Here is an 18330-nt window from a genome sequence, read left to right as displayed (position 1 = left end):
TTGTATTCAAGAACACACCTGGTCGCCATAGGCAACCAGGAAATCTATACAGAGGAGTGAGCAGGATGGCGAGAAGGGACTGAGTGTTCCATCTTTCCTCTGCCAGCCCCCTGCACTGTTTCTCTGCTGCTGCCTGGGGCTTGATCTTTGAAACAACGTATATTCATGCAGAACAGAATGGACCGGTTTTGAATATGGAGATCTACTGTGATAGAAAGCAGGGTGGGCTGGGACTTGGAAGGTTAAGATTCAATTCCTTGCTCTGTTATTGGATTGATAATGACCTACTCCACAGGTTTACAGAGAGATTATCACTAATATAAATAATAATAAACACGTTTCCTCCTCTTCCAATCCTTTAAATGAGACTACAAAACCACGGAAATTGGATGAGGAGGCTGGACAATGAGGAATGCAACCTGGCTTCCTTGCTCATTATTTTTATGTTTGCTTAAGAATTTCAGTTATGTGCTGGGCACACATAAGCAAGGCAACTTTAATTCCTTCTAATCTCTCTCCCCACCCCTCACCCTCCACCCTAGTGCAGTAAAGGGCAAAATTTCACCAGAGAAGATCTGTTTATGTGAGCTGTCCTTTGGGCTTTCAGAAATTATAAAGAAATTATTGTTAAAGGACTAAATGTCTGCAGAGCATTTTTTTATAACAGTGTGTGCGCGTGAGTGTGTGTTTGCTTCTGCTCAGGAGTGGGAGGAACCCAAAATGCTGTAGCCTTTTCAGACTGACTGGATCCTTTCCCACTTTGCAAGCAGGAAAATGCTATGTTCTGTTGTGACTTTTAAATTACCTGGCCAACTGACCTTTAGGGGCTAGCCCCTTGACTTAAAAACGTGCTTATTTCTCCTAATAGTGATTACTGAAAGTGATCTCCTTCATTGATCTCTGTTCACTTAGACCACAAGTAAAAAGACACCGTGCAATGAAATGCCCTTTAAAAATAATAAAGATGAATTTCACTTAATCAGTTAAGCAGTAAATAGATTTTAATATAAATAAAATTAGAAGCAATGCATAGGCAAATGCTTCCTTCAGGAATCCATATTCCTCTCAATAGTAATCCAAGAAGCCATATTTCAGGCATCTGTAACCTATTTCCTGTCATACATCTGATGAAGTAGAATCTTGCCTACAAAAGCGTATGCCACAATATAGTCTTTAGAGTATCACAAGATTCTTTGTTGCATTTTGAAAATGTGTTGAGGAGGAGCCAAAGAATTGTTTAACAGGAACATTTTTGTGAAAGGGTGGGCAGAAGGTAGATTTCCAGATGATGTGAACTTCGATTCCCGGAAGCTCCTGCCAGCAGGGCCAGTGGCCAGGAATGCTGGGAGTTGAAGTCTAAAACATTTGGAGATCTACTTTCTGCCCACCCCTGTGGAAACACTAGAGCTGTGAACTGCAAAAGCGGCTCTGGAACCAATTGTGTGGCTTATATTCACGTTCACCCATTCTGGTGTTCTATGGACACAAGGGCTTGGCCATTTCGTTGCTGCCACCTCAGACATATTTTTGAAAAGCTAACAGGATAATGCAACGTTGGAAATGGCCCTTAGTGCTAGCTTATCTAAACTCTGGATTTTGACATCTTGGAGGACGCCCTTGGCTTCAGACATGAGAATACTGTATAGCATGGCACTGGGTTCTCCATTTAATTCAAAATAAATATTAGTATGTGCAAAGTAAAAAACGTAAGCAAAAGAGACTCAGCACACAGGATTTGAAAGCTAATCCTGCTAACATACTTTGGAATGTGTGCAATTATCTCAAAGTTTTTACAAACCACCCTATGTGTTTGTTTGTAGTGGAAGGCATGCTAGAATGTGCTCTTTAAATGCAAATCGCCTAAGTCACATTAATTCTGAGGATGAGGCAATCAGGCTAAGAAACGTCTTCCATATAAATTAAGCCATGATGCTCTTAAAAATCTCACACATATAAGTTGCTCAGGACAACCAAATACATTTAGTAAACAAACAGTCAGCAATATTACTGTATGTGAAATAAAATCGGGTGACGTTTTGGTTGCTGAATCTCAAAGCAGGGAGCACCAGCTGATCCCAGCTCCATATCTGGTGACTGGGTGTGGTGTTTCAGTGCCTCCCATCCCACAGTCCAGATATGTGGAGTTTTTTGGCTCACATGGCGAACAGGGACAAATATGGAATAAATGGGGGCTGTTTAGCCCGCACGTAGCTGTCTTCTTTCACTGAATATAGCATTATCCCAGGGACAAAAAAGTAACTCCCATTCCCTGGGGCAATTCCCACCATTTCTGTTCTACACTGCAGGGTGTAGCTAGAAGCTCATAAATGCTGTGGTCTGCATAATGCTCTGAGTGTTAGCTAAACACTTTCATAGGCCTTTGATTCTCACTGCTGTGCTAGGACAGCACTGGAGAAAGGACAATGCTGCCCCAGTTAAATTATGAAAAGAGCTTAAGGCATATTTGTGTGTAACCCATTTCTTCTCCTTACAAAACAAAAGATGATTCTTTTGTCATCATGTGTATAGAGTACAAGTGTGTACATAAGAACCCATCCAGACTAAACCAAGGATTATTCTAGTCCACCATCTTGGTTTGTATCCAATATTAGTCCTACCTAGAGTGGACCCATTAAAATGAATGGGACTAACATTAGATACAATCCCTTGTCTCCAATAGTAGGCAGCCTGTGAATGAATTTGTGCCTAATACAGAGCTCCCTTGATCCTGTATTGTTTCTGAGTGGTGACACAAATGGGGCTGACTACTTTACTCACATGAAACTGAACTCTGAAGAACTGAAACTTTTTAAAATGACATGTTATGGGACTGTATGCCCTGGCCATGGGCTGCTAAAATTTGGAGGTGCTGAGATAATGATAAGCCAGATCCAGGTTTGCTTACAAGGAGACTTTATTGAGTACTTACAGCACACAGGCGTACCCCATGGTTGGATCAGACAGCTTCTCTGAACCCAGAGCCATGTGGTAAAATGGGTTTTATACCATACATGTCAGCAGTGAGGCAGCATGACAGCAGCAAGAGTTAATTAGCGTTCATCTGCAACTTTCCCAGCATAGACTAACAGTACTTGTTCAGAAGGAAAACGATCAGAACTTTCCCAGCACAGACACCTGTAACTCGGCATAAACATAGCCTCACTTCTCAGGCACATCCTAGGCCCTGATAAGATACTAGCCTTCGTTAGCATGGAATGTGCTGAGGCCACGCTATCGACCTTTGACTCATCTCACATGCTCAGAGGCCCACTAGCAAGGCAATTGCACTTATAATGAACCTAAACCAAGCATTATGGATCTCTAAAAAGGTAAAGGTAAAGGTGTCCCCAACCAGTCGTGTCTGACTCTAGGATGTGGCGCTCATCTCCATTTCTAAGCCGAAGAGCCAGCACTGTCCAAAGACGCTTCCGTGGTCATGTGGCCGGCATGACTGAACACTGAGGTGCACGGAACACTGCTACCTTTCCCGCCGAGGCAGCACCTATTTATCTACTTGCAATTTCTTGCTTTCGAACTGCTAGGTTGGCAGAAGCTGGGACTGAAGACGGGAGCTCACTCCGTCACGCAGCACTCAGGTCTCGAACTGCTGTCCTGCCGACCTTCCAGTCTGCAGTTCAGCGTCTTAACCACTAAGCCACCGCGGCCCCCTTATGGATCTCTAGGCCCCTCTAAAACTACAGGTGACTTGGTTACAGGCCTGGGGCCAATACAGGGACAAAGTAAAATGTACTAAGACACCTTAACAGAAAAAGTGGTTTCTGGGACATGTGGAAGGTATACTGAAAGAATACTGATGACTTTGAAGAAGTGTTTGGAAGTGTATGCCACCAGGACCCCATGGCATATAACTCTTTTTGTTCCTATAATTATTTTTCTCAGGTACAAATGATGAAGAGTGGGAAAGAATGTGCTTTCCCAAGGGTAATTTATAAACGGAATTGCTTGGCTACTTTTTTCAATTTTTTATGAAGTACTTTGGCACACCTGTTTTTATTTCACCTTTTTAATTACACTTCTGGCTGGAGAAACAAAGATTAAGAAACACTGTCATTTTTAACCAAATTCACCTACCCCTCTGACAGATACTGGTATTCAGTACAATAAAAACATGTTACACAGTAACAGAGCAATCCCATGGGCCCTGGGAGAACATCCCAGGGAGCATAGTATCGCTCAGAAAAAAATGTTCCAAGGTCAGAGACAGTGCTCCAACCTCAGAAAGGAGAGCCAGAAATCCGCCCCTGCTCCCCTCACAGCCAGCACAGACAGAACCATGCTGGCTGCCCTCCAAAGTTGGAAAGCCAACTGAGGAGGAGGAGGAAAGGGGGCATTCTGGTGGGCGGGGAGGGGAGGAGACTGGAGAGTTCAGGATACGAGATGAGCTTCCTTCAACCTCCTTCCCTCCCCCTCCAAAACACCCTGGCTAGGTGAGCTGAAAACCTACAGACAGGGCATAGGAATCTTGGAAGCCTCCAAGTTCGGAGGCTTCCAAGCAGCGAGGGCACAATTAATAGGACTGCGCCCTAAGCGATACAAGTTACACAGTGTGGGGGGGGGACAGGTTAAGGGAAAGTTCTCCCAGATTCTACACGGATACCTTCCCCTCATTTTCCAACTATCCACCATTTCTTAACCCTTTACCTCACAGGTGTTCATTCTGCAGCAGCCTCCCCACCCCGTTTTTAGAAACCCAGCCCAAGCTGATAAGCCACTAAACATGGTTCAGTTAATATCATAGCAGAAAAATATGAGAATAAGGACAATTTGCATTTCTCAATCATGCTGAACAAATATAACATCCTAAAAACATGAGTGGACTTCAAACATTAAATTACCTCATAACCGCACCAGATATTTCATGAGCCTTATCTATAGCTAGCTTTAATTTTTAACTTAAAAAAAATGCAGCAAGGTTAGGCTCTCTTAGAATTGGGGTAGCATAAGGAATATTTGGAACAGGAACTTACAAGTCTCTCTCCAGAAAGAACTTCCAACAGTTTGATAAGCATCCGTCCATCGCGAAGGTCAGTGTACAAGTCTGTGATTCTACAGGATACACGTGCCAGGTGAGAGTTAACCCACTTAGTGAATGTCTTTTTCTGGACTGCCTCTCGTTCATCTGGGGAAGGGAAAAAAATAAGGCAGGAGGATTTAGCTAAAAGAAATTTCATCTGAGATGCAAGACAAGAGCACCTTGATAAGACACTTCTTCAACACATGACATGACCTTATATTGAGTCACACTATTAGTCTACCTAGCCCGGTACTGTCTATTCTGATTGGCAGCAGGTCTCCAAGGGTCTTTCCTGGCCTTGCTACCTGATATTTACTTAACTGGAGATACCAGGGATTGAACTTGAGACTGTCTACATGCAAGTCATGTGCTCTGCCACTGAGCTATGGCTCTGTTTTGTTTCACAGAACCATTACATCCACCAGTATGGGAGGGGGAGCAGCATGTAGGGGAATCCTTATCTCTGATCACAAATCAGAGATAAGAAAGGAATTCCTCTTCCTGTCTTCGCCCCAGGCCCCCAGGAGCCTACAGGCCAGAGGGAGACACCTGTATTGGGAAGGGCTAGTTTAGGCTGGTTTAGGCCCACAGGCCAGAGGTTCTTCCCCCTGCCTTAAATAAATATTCAGGTACAATACCCTTAGGTTTACCACAGGCACTAGTTAAGCGCCTGTCATTTAAGTCTCACTTGGCTGCCTCCCACCTACTCAGCTATAATGGAGGACCTGAATCCTTTCTAGTTAAGATCTGTAGGATGAGCCCTGTTCTATATACCATCATAAGCTATGGGTATTTCATTGGCAGCCAGAAGGAGCAGCACTTTTTCATTGATTCTCTCAAAGGTCTAGAATGAGCTTCATAATGTGCTGTGTCATCAGGAAGGTTCTGACAACTGCCCTCACGTTTTCAAAGAAGGTGCGTGGGGGTCATGGGGCGACATGCACCAGCCCTTCCATCTACCACACACTGCAGCCGCAACCCCCCACTGTCTACACAGTTGGTGTATGTGACGAAAGGCCAAACACATGTACCAATGTGCATATGGAGAGATCCCCCACTCAAGGGCCAATCCTCGGCCAGACAGGATCCCCTGTTGCACGGAGGCCCGCTTTGAACAGGTGAGCTGGGGGCAGGGGGGAAGAGGTAATCTGAATCCCCCCTACCATATTTCAAGTTCAGAATTAGGAGTCTCTGTAAAGCCCATCTTTTAAAACAAGGTTTTGATTATGAAAGCTAATGGTGTTGTTTGCAGACTTGCTGTGCTGTTTCAATGCTTTCTGATTTTACTGGGTTTTAATATATACTAGCTGATATACTCAGCGTTGCCCGGGATGTAATTTTGTCATAGGCACTATTAGTTAGAAACACATTAAGGTAGGTTTACACTTCCCGGAAAGGCCCCATAAGAAAGGTGAAAAGTTGAATCCACCAGACTTGATTAAAAAAGCACAACAATTATAATGAGCAGATTGAATAAAAAAACACTACTAAAAATCTGTAAGCACTACTACAATATAATCCACACTGAATCTCATACCACTATTAAAATGTTCAACAGAGGCTTCCTTGCTGGATATTGCAGGAACAGGGGAAAGAAACTAAATGGTCTCCGCAGTCAGAAAAGAAACCATGAATAAAGGGGGGGGGGAACAAACAGCAGCCAGCCAATCCAAGGTGAAGGAAGTCAGAGTGAATGGGAGAGAAACCAATAGAATGAAAGATGGCCCATAGGATGAATCATAGCTGAAATCAGAAACCTGGCCTGTACCATGATTGAGAGAGTGTACTTGTTAGTAAGGGAAAGTATAAACAAAGTAATAATGTAACCCAGTGACTCCTGTCATACGCTCTGGCAAGTGAGAATGTGAAGTAAAAGGGGCAGCGACTGTAGGGCCCAAATGGCAGGCTCAGTGGGCCCCTACAGTGTGATTACACCCAGGGCAGCTCCCCCTTATTCCCTGTGTTACAGACGGCCCTTCAGCGAGCCACAAACACACAAACCCACACACAATTGTTGACTTTTATATATATAGAAGATATATTACAAGTCTGTTTTTGTAGATTTTAATTTTGTCTGTGTGCTCTTTGAGAACTGGGTAGGATAAAAAATATTATGAGTAAACAGGGCTGGTGAACACAAAGGCCACAAAAAGTAGTACTGATGACATCCTCTGTTCTCTACCATAGACTCCTTGAAACTGGTGTGCCTGGTGAGTTACAATACAGATCGTGATGGCCTCTGCGTTAACAGATGTTGCATTTAGTTCAGATTGAATCTTAGGGCCAAATTACATGTTATGCTAATTGCATAGTGTGTAGCTGAGGGTTGTCTTACTTTTTACTCTTGTGCAAGTGCACACAGACCCGATTCATATCAGGAACGTGGCACTCCAGGACGTTGGCTATAGAAATGTATAGAAATGTAATAAAATATTAATAACGATAATAGGAGGAGGAGGAGGAGACTGCTTCACCACACTCATTCTCCTCGCTCCTCAAAATCCACCACTTCCCCATGTGGGCATTAAAAGAAGGAAAACAAGCTTTGGTTGACTCCAATGGAGTTGTTTTTCTCTATTTTTTAAACACCCCCACCCCACACAGGGTGCGTGTGTGTGTAATTTTAGGACAAAAATGGCTGGGTAGAAGCTTTAAACCTCCCATCCCAGCTTGCTGTGGTCCTGATCCAAATTGAGAGCATTTGCACTTACACTAGAGTAAAAAGTAAGACAAGCCTGAGCTACACGCTACACGATTAGCATAACATGTAGTTTGACTCTTAAGCAGGCTTGCTTTCCAAAAACAAGCTAGTATGTCGTTTACTCCTCAGTCCATCGGCTAATTTTAGTATTTAAACCAGCCTTCTCCAGCCTGGTGCCCTTCGGAAGTATGGGAGTTGTAGTCCAACACATCTGGAGAGCCCAAGGTTGGGGGAGGCTGATGTGAATCAGATCCTTTACATAAGTGTTGTCAAAAAGAATTTTTGCCCATTGCTTCTTCAGGACTTGTAAGTGAAAGGTGACGCAGGGGGAGGGGGGAGAGAAATTAATGGGTATGAATTGCTCTAAAGCCATATTAGGGTTGCAGTTAGTCTGGTTTTACAGAAAGCCATAGGCAAACAGAGCCCGCCTTTGGCTTAGTCCTCAAGAGTGCTTTCACAACTATTTGGACAGCCAATTGTTTTGCAACACACTGTTGGTTTGCTGTTGCACATTAGCTACCACTCCAGACAAGCCACCAGCTCACCATGCAGTGACCTTTAATTAAAACACATGCGTGCGCACGCACACTTTTGTCATATGTGAAGACAGTTATGAATAGGAGCCATAATGCCTCAGTGGCACAGCGCATCTTTGCGTGCAGATGATCCCAGGTTTAATCCGTGGCATGTCCAATTAAAAGGATCTTGGCTAGCAGGTTTGGGAAAAATCCCTGCTTGAAATCCTGGAGAGCCACTGCATTCAGAATAGACCAGGGGTTTCCAAGGCGGCACCCATGGGTGCCAGGGCACCTCCAAGGGTGCCCACGAAACTCTCCAGTCCCTGCCCCCTTCAAAAATGTTTTTAATAAAAACCTAGGGCAGTCTTCTTTCCCCCCCTTTCTTGCCTTGCTACTTCTATCCTGCCAACCTCTTTAGCGCACTGTTTCTCCCCCTCTTAGCCTTGCTCTTTCTCTATCCCCTTGCCTTCATATTTCACTCTCCCACACAGCCTCTAGCTTTGCTATCTCTCTCTCCACCGCTTTACCTTGCTGTTTCTCCCGCCTCCCAGCATTACTCTTTTTCTCCTCTCTATCCCTTTGCCCTGCCATTTTCCCTACCTTCCCAGTCTCTAGCCTCACTATTTCTCTCCCACACCTCTCTTCAGCAAACCAGCCAGGCTAGCCAGGCTCCCACAGCAGCCATTATGTGAGCGGCCACATTTTCCGTGGGAGCCATTTTGTGGTTGTGCCCACACCGGTTTCTCAAGTTCCCAAATGTGCCCACAGGTCCAAAACGGATGGGAACCCTGGAGTAGACCAAATGGTCCAACTTGGCATATAAAGCAAGATCCCAAGGCCTTGCTTTATATGCCAAGCTTGGATGTAATCAAGATTAAATTGCAAGCAAACAACCACATGAACCAGAAACTCTACCCAACCCAGTGTATTTTAAGAGCTATTGTGATCATTGTGCTTCGTTAAAGACTTCTTAACCATGGTAGCAATATTATCAATACAGGCCAGTCACACTTGTGTGGGGGGGTAGGAAGTGAAGGGGTTTGTATAGGGCTGCCATTCTACTCAGAGATGTGGGTTTTTCCTGGATTCTAGGCAGGCCACCCAGTTAGGGCACTGGCCAGCCTGGATTCTTTGTTTTCATTATAAACAGAAGTTTATGACTGAGGCAGTAGACCTATATCTGAGCTATACCATTTCAGACTGCATGTGTGTGTGCGTGTGGGGGGGCCACTCAGGTAACTGAATGCTCCTCTATACAACAAATACTTCCCCCTTCACACAGAAACCTAAATGCCCCAAAACTATTGTAGCCTGGCCTTCTCCTTAGCCCTACTCATGTGTTCTCCTCCACACCATTAACACTGCGTGGAGGAAAAGAGCACGACTGTGCCCACTGGTCCCACACTTGCCATTGGGTTCCCTGCCACCCCCCATTCCCCCTGCTGTCCTCAAGCTGGGCGAAGGTCTGAAGAGATGTGCCTACTCTAATCACGAAGCCCCACCCAATGATTGGACTGAGAACCCTGAAATGTGTGGATGGTGTCAGGGAGCAGGGCCAGTGGGCACAAGAGCGAGGGCAGTGGGGATGGCCCTCCACTCTTCCTCGTTGCAACATTAAATCAATCGCCTGACTTAAAATGCCCTAATAAGGCTCTCATCCTCTAGTTTTCCACGCAGAGGACTCTTTGCATGGAAGAGCATTTCACTGGGAGCCCCTACCCATCAAGGGTAGTCATGGTCTGGAGTTGCTCCTCCTCTTCACCATGGCAACCTGCTTGTCCACCTGCCCCTCACTCTGGTCAGGACAATGGTGGTGGTGAGGAGGAGCAATAGCAGCTGATGACAATGGCAGTGAGAAGGTGGACTCACTGAGGGAGGGGCCCCCATTGAGGGTATCTTGCTCACAGGCCCCCCAAAACCTGGGGCTGGCAGTGATCTGAATCCTACCTTTCCCATACTGTGCAAGGTAAAAGTGGTTTGGAAAGGTGGCGGGACAGTCACGCAATCCCACAAATTACAGAGCAGCAAGCTTTTCCCAGGTCTCTCAGGAGCACTCTCACTAGATGCAGGTTGTGTGGTGGCAACTTTTGCAAGATGCGTTTCTTAAATCTTTTAAGAAGATTTTTCTGTTAACTCATACTTTCGATGGAGTAGGCTCTATTTTAAATAATTTAACTGAATCCTAAATAGCATCTCCTCTTGCTGTTTTCCTACTTTTAGCACCCTGCCTCCGTCATTTGAAGGGCTGAAATTGCTCTGAAACAACCATGTTTGCTGGGAGGACTAGTTGCTGCAATAATCCATAAAGCATGGATACATATCCATAACAAGAGTTGGCAATATTGACCCCGATCCTAAAAGCAATGCCTTTATTTCAATGGAAAATCTGATTTTGAATGGGGTACTACATATTATAGCTATGGCTGCACATACTCCCCCCAACCCTTCTCTCGAAACATCCGAAGTCTAGGCAAAGAAAACCTGTTTCAAACAATTACTTAATGTGCATAATTTATAATGGATACAATAATATTTACACTCTTGGGCTATGACAGGTATCCCCAACTTTTTTGGACCCGTGGGCACATTTGGGAATTTGAGAAACTGTGGGTACCACCACAAAATGCCTCATCACTAGATCACTGTTTTGGTGTAACCAGTTGTGCCTATGTATCTTAGGCTGCATCTTATTCAACAAAACTTCTGTTTTGTGTCCACTGGACACCGCAACATCTCTTTAATAAGGGATTGCCTAATTCAGATAATTGCTGGCAGTGCCATACAGCTAATGCGTCTTTTAAACATATGTTTTGGTAATGTCCAGTAGTTGCTTCTTTTTGCGGGGAGGTTATTACATGGATAAAGACTGGAACAGTCTTTAAAATTCACTGATGTACCCGCTCTTTTAAATTATTTACTTGCTTCATGGAAATTAACAAATGGTCAGCGTAAATGGATTCTGTGTGCCCTTTTGACAGCTAAAAAGACTGATATCACAATATTGGAAGGATAAACACTCACTGACTATAACGCAACGGACTGAGGACCTAACAACATTTTCAATATTTGAATGGGTGGCATACAGATGCCATCTTCAAGTGGATACTTATTTCAATATTTGGTCCACTTTTCTTGAATCCTATGAATAATTGCTAGAAAACTGTAGGCATTTCATACAAATCCATGTACATATATATGGAAAATGGCAAAAATAAAATTAAAATTAAATAAATTCCAGTGCCTATGGGCACCACTTTGGCAACTCCTTTGCAGGCTCCATTGGAGGTGCCCATGGGCACTGCATTGGGGACCCTTGGGCTATGACCTCTTCAACAATTTTCCTGTATATGACCCACCATAGTAAAAGGGGGTTCGTGTCAGACCGGTGCAGGCCGACACTGCAATCTCTATACACACCTACCTGGGAGAGTCCCACTGAACTCAAGGGGCTTACTTCTGAGTAGACATATATAGGGTTGCACTATAAGATAGTTCAAAAAGAAGGTAGCAGCATCAGAAAGGAGGGGGGAGAGGAGAGAAGAGATAAAGCCTCTCGTCGGAACAAAAATAATACATCTATCGGACACGACTTAACGACTGAACAACAACAACAACATTAAAATTCATACAAAATACAGAAACAAGTGATTAACTGTCAGACCTTATGCAGCCATTTCCAACCCCAATGGAGCTTACTTCTGAGTAGACATGCATTGGATTGCATTGGTGGTGACTTCTTTCAGCATTTCGTATTTGTTTTAGTGCTTATATTTTATTTATGTTATTAACGTTCTGTGATCCTGAAGATGGTATTATTTAAATGCTTGACATGTATTAATAACTTCCATTATTTTTTAGTATCAGCTTGACGCTTTGCCTCTCTTCTTGTTTTTTTTCTAAGTAAATCATCCAGGTGTATTGCTCAGCCTTTGGGAGGTTTGAGGTGTGACAGTTATTAGGCTTTCAGTCCGTTGCTAGTTAGCAACCGCCCCAACCTCAGCGCATACCACAGACCACAGAGTTTGCTCTGTGATGTCAGTTTCTGCTTTTTTTTTTAAGCCTTCATTCTTGCTTCTGTTGTAACTTTGCCTTGTGACTACAAAGTACACCCAACCCCTATTGCAACATCAGAATGCTAAACATCCAAGGTGAAGCTGCCGAGGCTAAACAGTTTTCAGTAGCGCAAGCAGGGGAAGTGGTCACTGCACTGGAAAGCACAAAGCTCATTTCAGCAATGCAGTGTTGCAAAACAAATATGAATGAACAGGTGGAATCCTGAGGCATGACTTCTTTCTATATGAATGTGGCATAATCCCATAGTTCACTGAGTCCCTGAGCCAGGTAAAGGGGTGTGGGGGCAGGAGGAAATCCTTCTCATCCACCTAAATAAAATAATACTGTGAGTAGTACAGAGACCGAGTAGTAGACTGACAGAGCAATCCTATGCTTTCTTCAAAAATAAGTCCCATGGTGTTCAATGAGGCAGCAAAGAGTCACATCCATCCGGGCTAGAACATCTAAAAGCACTTTGCTTGCAAGTCTTTATTTATTCATTTGATATCATTAGATCCTGCCTTTCTTCCATCATGGAACTCAATGCAGCATACATGGGTAACAGCAGTCTCCCATCCAGGCACTGACTCAACCCAAACTTGCTTTGTTTTAGTAAGGTGGCTGCATCATGTACCCTCAGACCATACCCACTTCCACCATCAACAAGAAGGTTCCACAGGGCCATGGAGACTCACAACCTGCCGGAGTACTCTTAGATATTCCTGCCAAGATGCAGGTGTTTTGCCATGGGAAGGCTGTTTGGGACAGTGTACCTCTTGCAGTTACATTCCTTGGGGCTCTTAGTCTTAAACCAAATGGTTAAATAAATAGTGTCTTAAGGACGCAATCATTTTGATGCTCGCTGCTCGGAATCCTCCAAACTCAAGGGGCTTCCAAGATTCCTATGCCCTGCTGGGCTGAAGACAGCAGGGCAGGAGGAGTGGCAGAGGCGAACTTCACCTTCCCATCCTCCGTTTTTTGCTAGACAGGCTTTTCAGCCTGTCTAGTGAGGGTGCTTCAGAGGGAGAGGAAATGAGGCTGCAGGAAGCTCAGGATAAATAGTATACTGGCCTCTCTGGTTTCTTCCCCTCCCTGCCCACTGGAATGCCCCTTCCCCCCTCTCCAAGGTTGCTTTTCTGACCTCAGAGAGGCAGCCAGAGCAGTTCTCTCCGTGCCAGCTGCAAAGAGGCAGGGGAAGGAGGAGCGCTGTCTCTGACCTCAGAAGGATTGTACAAGCAATCCTATGGTCCCTGGGACATTCTCCTAGGGACCATAGGATTGCTCTCTAAGCCAGTCATTTCTTTTGTCTAATTTCCTCTGAAAAGTATTAAATGCATGGATTGTTAACTCAAGTCATTTGCACATTATTCTATGTTCTTCCTGTTTTCTGGTTTTCACATTTCTAATTTTCAGGGAGGCAAATTCAAAAAACAACAACATCTGCCTGCTCGGGGACTTTCTGTGGGTTTCCCTGAAGTAAACAGTCCATGGTTGTACAGGGATTCCCAGCTGTATGCACAGTATACACAGAACGGCTCACACAACATGAGGAGCCCCCCGGCTGTGCTTCACACATCAAATATGCTCCAAATTCATAGGCTAGCACAGCTATCCCCAAAGTGGTGATCTCAAGATATGATGACCGGGAATTATGGGAGTTGTCAACGAACACATCTGGAGGACACCCCATTATGGCTGGACTAGCATATCTAACTCACACTGCAGGAACATCAGGCCATGGGGGAAATTCTTCACTGGGAGAATTTCAAGAAGGTTGTGTCAGGTTGCTGTGTAGGGAAAACACCAGCTGGCAGTTTCTGCCTGGAGTTTCACAACCAACCAAGGACTCGTTGTTGGTGGTTCTCTCACAACTTTGAAACTCATAAACTGAATGGACAATTTCCCTTCCAGCTGCTAAGGTCTGAAATGAAACCAAGATGAATGAAATGTTGCATGTCTTCCTTGATTGAGTTTTTAAGAGAATGTATTGGAAATGCATTCTTTCTAAAAAAAATAAAATCCAAGAGCTCTGCAAAGTTCTGGTGCAAACGTAGGAGCTCTGATAGATGTAAACAAAGATTTCATCCCAGTCTTCTGGTCCCCGCCCACTTGATAGTTCCATGAATGGGCACCTGTGCACAATGGGGAAGGTAGCACACATGGCGCTCTCTCCACATATAGATTAGAAAACCTCTGCTCGGGAGGACATCTCTATCTACACATCAGTGTCCAGTTATAACCATCACATAACCCATGTCTTTCAAACAAGGGAGACAGTTTCTAAAGCACACCATGTCTCAGGCATAGTATCTGAAATAAGATATTTAATGGTGAAGCCCATAAAAATGCATTAGGTCAGACCATTGGTTTACCTAGTTCAGCATTCTGCCTTCCAACAGTGACCAGAAAGACTATTTCAGGAACGTTCACAAACCGAGTGTGATGGCAACCTTACAAGGACGTTGGAAGAGCCATACTGGATCAGACCAAAGGGAGAATCAGTTCAGTATCCTGTCTCCCACAGTGACCAACCAGAAGCCCACGGGAAGCCCACAAGCAGGACATGAGGACAAGAGCCCTCTCTCCCACTGCTGTTTCCCAGCAATTGGTATCTAGAGACATGCTACTTATGATCCTGGAGGTAATGTATAGCCATCATGATCAGTAGCCACTGATAGCCTTATCCTCCCTGAATTGTCTAATCCAACTTTCCCCAACCTGGTGCCCTCCAGATGTTTTGAACTACAGTTTCCAGCATTCCCAACCACTGGCCATACTAGCTGGGTCTGATGGGAGTTAAAGTCCAAAACATCTGAAAGGGCACCAGGTTGGAGAATGCCCTTTTAAAGCTCTCCACATTGGTGGACAGCCAGCAGCACATCTTGTGGTAGCCAATTTCGCAGTTTAACCTCTATCCACTTATCATTAAGAACATAAGAAGAGCCCTGCTGGATCAGACCAAGGCGCCATCTATTCCAGCATTCTGTTCACACAGTGGCCAACTAGCTGCCCACAGGAAACCCACAAGAAGGACAGGAGTGCAACAGCACCGTCCCTCAGCACTTGGTGGGTGACAGGCACATTGCCTCTGGAAACAGAGATCGCACTTTGGCTATGAGTAGAAACCACAGACAGGCCTAGTTACCATGAGGGTGCAATCCTATTAATGGCACCATCATTGATTGGAAGCCCCCGATCATCCAATGCGGGGTGAGAGAAGCAGCAGAAGCAATCTTCACCTCCCCGTCCTCCTGCCCTGCATATTTCACTATGATATAAATTATTAAAAGGTGTCCCCAACCAGTCGTGTCCAACTCTAGGGTGCAGTGCTCATCCCCGTTTCTAAGCCGAAGAGCCAGCGCTGTCCGAAGACGCTTCCGTGGTCATGTGGCCGGCATGACTGAACACCAAGGTGCACGGAACGCTGTTACCTTTCCCGCCAAGACGGTACCTATTTATCTACTTGCAATTTCTTGCTTTTGAACTGCTAGGTTGGCAGAAGCTGGGACTGAAGACAGGAGCTCACTCCGTCACGCAGCACTCGGGTCTTGAACTCCTGTCCTGCCGACCTTCCGGTCTGCAGTTCAGCGTCTTAACCACTAAGCCACCGCGGCCCCGATAAATGATATATGATTGGTTATTGATAATTAGCTAGCCAGGAATGACATCTAAGCCTATGATCATCTAATAGAGTTGCACAGGTGGATAAAAACGTATCTCCAGGGAGTGGGAGGGGGGAAAGAAACCAGGGTTCAAAGTTTCTGAAGACTTCTAATTAAAGCCAGAGGATATGGGTGGAGTAGCAAAGCTCTGATAGACTGCAATAGCATTTGTTTCCCGGGGTGTGTGTGCCTTGAAGGGGGTGGTGGAGGAGAGGAGACAATATGAGCATCATGCAAAGCATACGCAGCAGGAAAAGGGAAGTGGCTCTCAGAAGTTTGCATTGATAAGCGAGAGTCAAACTTATCTCTAGGCAACACCAAGGAGAGATATTTCCGCTGGACGGAAACACTGAAGGACACAATATTGTCCACATAAAGGGCTGGTAAATTGGGATTATTGGCCTGGATTTCACAGAGGAGAGGTTTCTCCTACATACACCAAGTAAATAAATATGCTACATTTAAACCAACTGAGAACAAGTGTGGTCTAGACCAGGGGCCAGCAAAACGTGTATCTAGATTTACCTGGGATATTTGCAGTAGATTGGCAAGGTTTTGTCCACCACAATAACAAGTAAAACTGAAAGTTCTTTAAAAAAATCTGCCATGACTGAACTTGTGCTAATTCCTTATCTCTTAGCCTCAATGTTGCTCACTGTAAAATATGAGTATTAATCGGTTGCTTTGACCAGGGCTTTGTACAGTTCTATTGGCCACTTTGGGAGTTTTGTGTTAGAATTTCTTTTAGTAATTTAGGGTGCAATCCTTTATAGAGTTAGCCATCTAACTCGGATGCTTCATGACCATCCAATGCAGAACTGGAGGAACACTGGAGGCGATCTTCACCTCCGTGCTCCTCCCACTCTGCATTTTGGCTAGACAAGCTTTTTCACCCATCTAGCTGGGGCTCTGCGGAGTGAGAGGAAAGGAGGCTGGGGAGGTCTGGGGATATGGCATAAGCAGACCTCCCTGGTCCCCACCCCTTCCCGCCTACCAGCATGCCCCCTTTCCCTCCTCTCCAAGGTCGCTTTTGCAAGCTCAGGGAGGCAGCCGACACGGTTCTTTCCATGCCAGCTGCAAAGGGACAGGGAGCTCGTGAGGTCAGAGCACTGGATCTGACCTCAGATCCAGGAATCCTAACTATCCTATGCCCCCCCCCCCCGACTCTGTCTAGGGACATAGGATTGCTCTTCCTGATATAGTCTTATATCTGTATGTATAGCATATATGTCATGCCCCAACTGGAGGAGTCCTCCTCAGAGGAGTAGCTAGAGGCCCCAGAAGCCCAGGGTACCCCAGACCAGGGACTGCCACCAGACCCACAGGAGCCGGAACCCTCGTGGGGAGTGGCTGCAGGGCCATCCCTATCAGGAGAGAGGGACTCTGCCTCTGAGGCAGAGGCCGAGCCACCCCCTGAACCCCAGGAGCATTGTCACCTCAAGCAACAGGCTGGCAGGGCTCCTGTGCAAAGGAGCGCTCACCTCCAGAAAAGGTCTCCTCATGAGAAAGGAACTCCCCTGGAGTAGGGTCTGGAAAGGGAGCTCTGATTGCTGCAGCTGAGCTCTGGCTGGCTTTGGGCTTAAAAGCCTTCACCGGAAACCCAGCCAGTGTTGTAACAACTTGGTCCATTCAGCCTCTGCCTTGTACTTTGCCTTCTGAATTGTGCACTGTGACTGATGCTCAGATCCCTGACCTTTCGGACTGCTCAAAAACCCTGCCTCTGGACTGTGTAATGTACCTGACTGATTTACTGCATATGACCTCTTGCTTGTTATCTTGACTACTCCTGCTGTTGCCTGATCCTTGTTGCCTGTGTTCTGATCTCTGCCTGGATTTTGACCACTCCTGCCTTAGCTTAAACCTCCTTGGACTAAAACCTGTGTGCTTGCTTGACCACTTGCTTGCTAACTTGACTACTCTGTTGCATTGCTCCCTGTACTTGCTTGCAAACAGCCAAGACTTGATCTAGAGCAGGACATATAGTTCATGGGGTGCAGTACATAACTGACTCCCCTCCTCCCCTCCCATTTTGCATCTGGCCCTGGTTAGTGGACCTCAGGGTTCTAGTAAAACCAAAGTAGATCCCACAGCCCTAAAGTCTAGCATTTTTTGTATCTCTCCCCCCGCCCCTTTGCCTTTGGCTCTGCCAGCCACTGCAATACAGCCCCTGAGAGCGTCTCTGAAATTGAATTCTGCCCTTGGGCAGAAAGCAGTTTGACACCACTGGCTTAAGGCGTGATCAATCTTAGTGTTGCCTGATCAGTTGCATCTGACCATGTTCTTTATGTTATGTAAAACAGAAGCACTCCCCACTGAAACAAGGGCAGCATGGGACACATGCATCAAGGTCATGCCAAAAGG

General features: G+C 45.4%; 1 protein-coding gene across 3 annotated transcripts in view; it reads right to left on the bottom strand.

Annotated features, from left to right (window-relative positions):
* The window catches only part of SPTBN1 (spectrin beta, non-erythrocytic 1), a 265559-nt gene that overhangs the window by 103541 nt on the left and 143688 nt on the right, over positions 1-18330 (bottom strand). For all 3 annotated transcript variants that reach the window (XM_084829248.1, XM_084829250.1, XM_084829249.1), the window contains one exon: positions 4989-5140. In XM_084829248.1, coding sequence (XP_084685374.1) covers positions 4989-5140 — 152 coding nt within the window. The remainder of the gene's footprint in view (positions 1-4988; positions 5141-18330) is intronic.

The sequence above is a fragment of the Heloderma suspectum genome, chromosome 1 (genome assembly GCF_057233095.1).
Source record: "Heloderma suspectum isolate Gila_16-S chromosome 1, 16-S_ref, whole genome shotgun sequence".
Taxonomy (NCBI): Eukaryota; Metazoa; Chordata; class Lepidosauria; order Squamata; family Helodermatidae; genus Heloderma; species Heloderma suspectum.
Note: the sequence above shows the minus strand (reverse complement) of the source record. Positions and strands in the feature narration are given on the sequence as shown.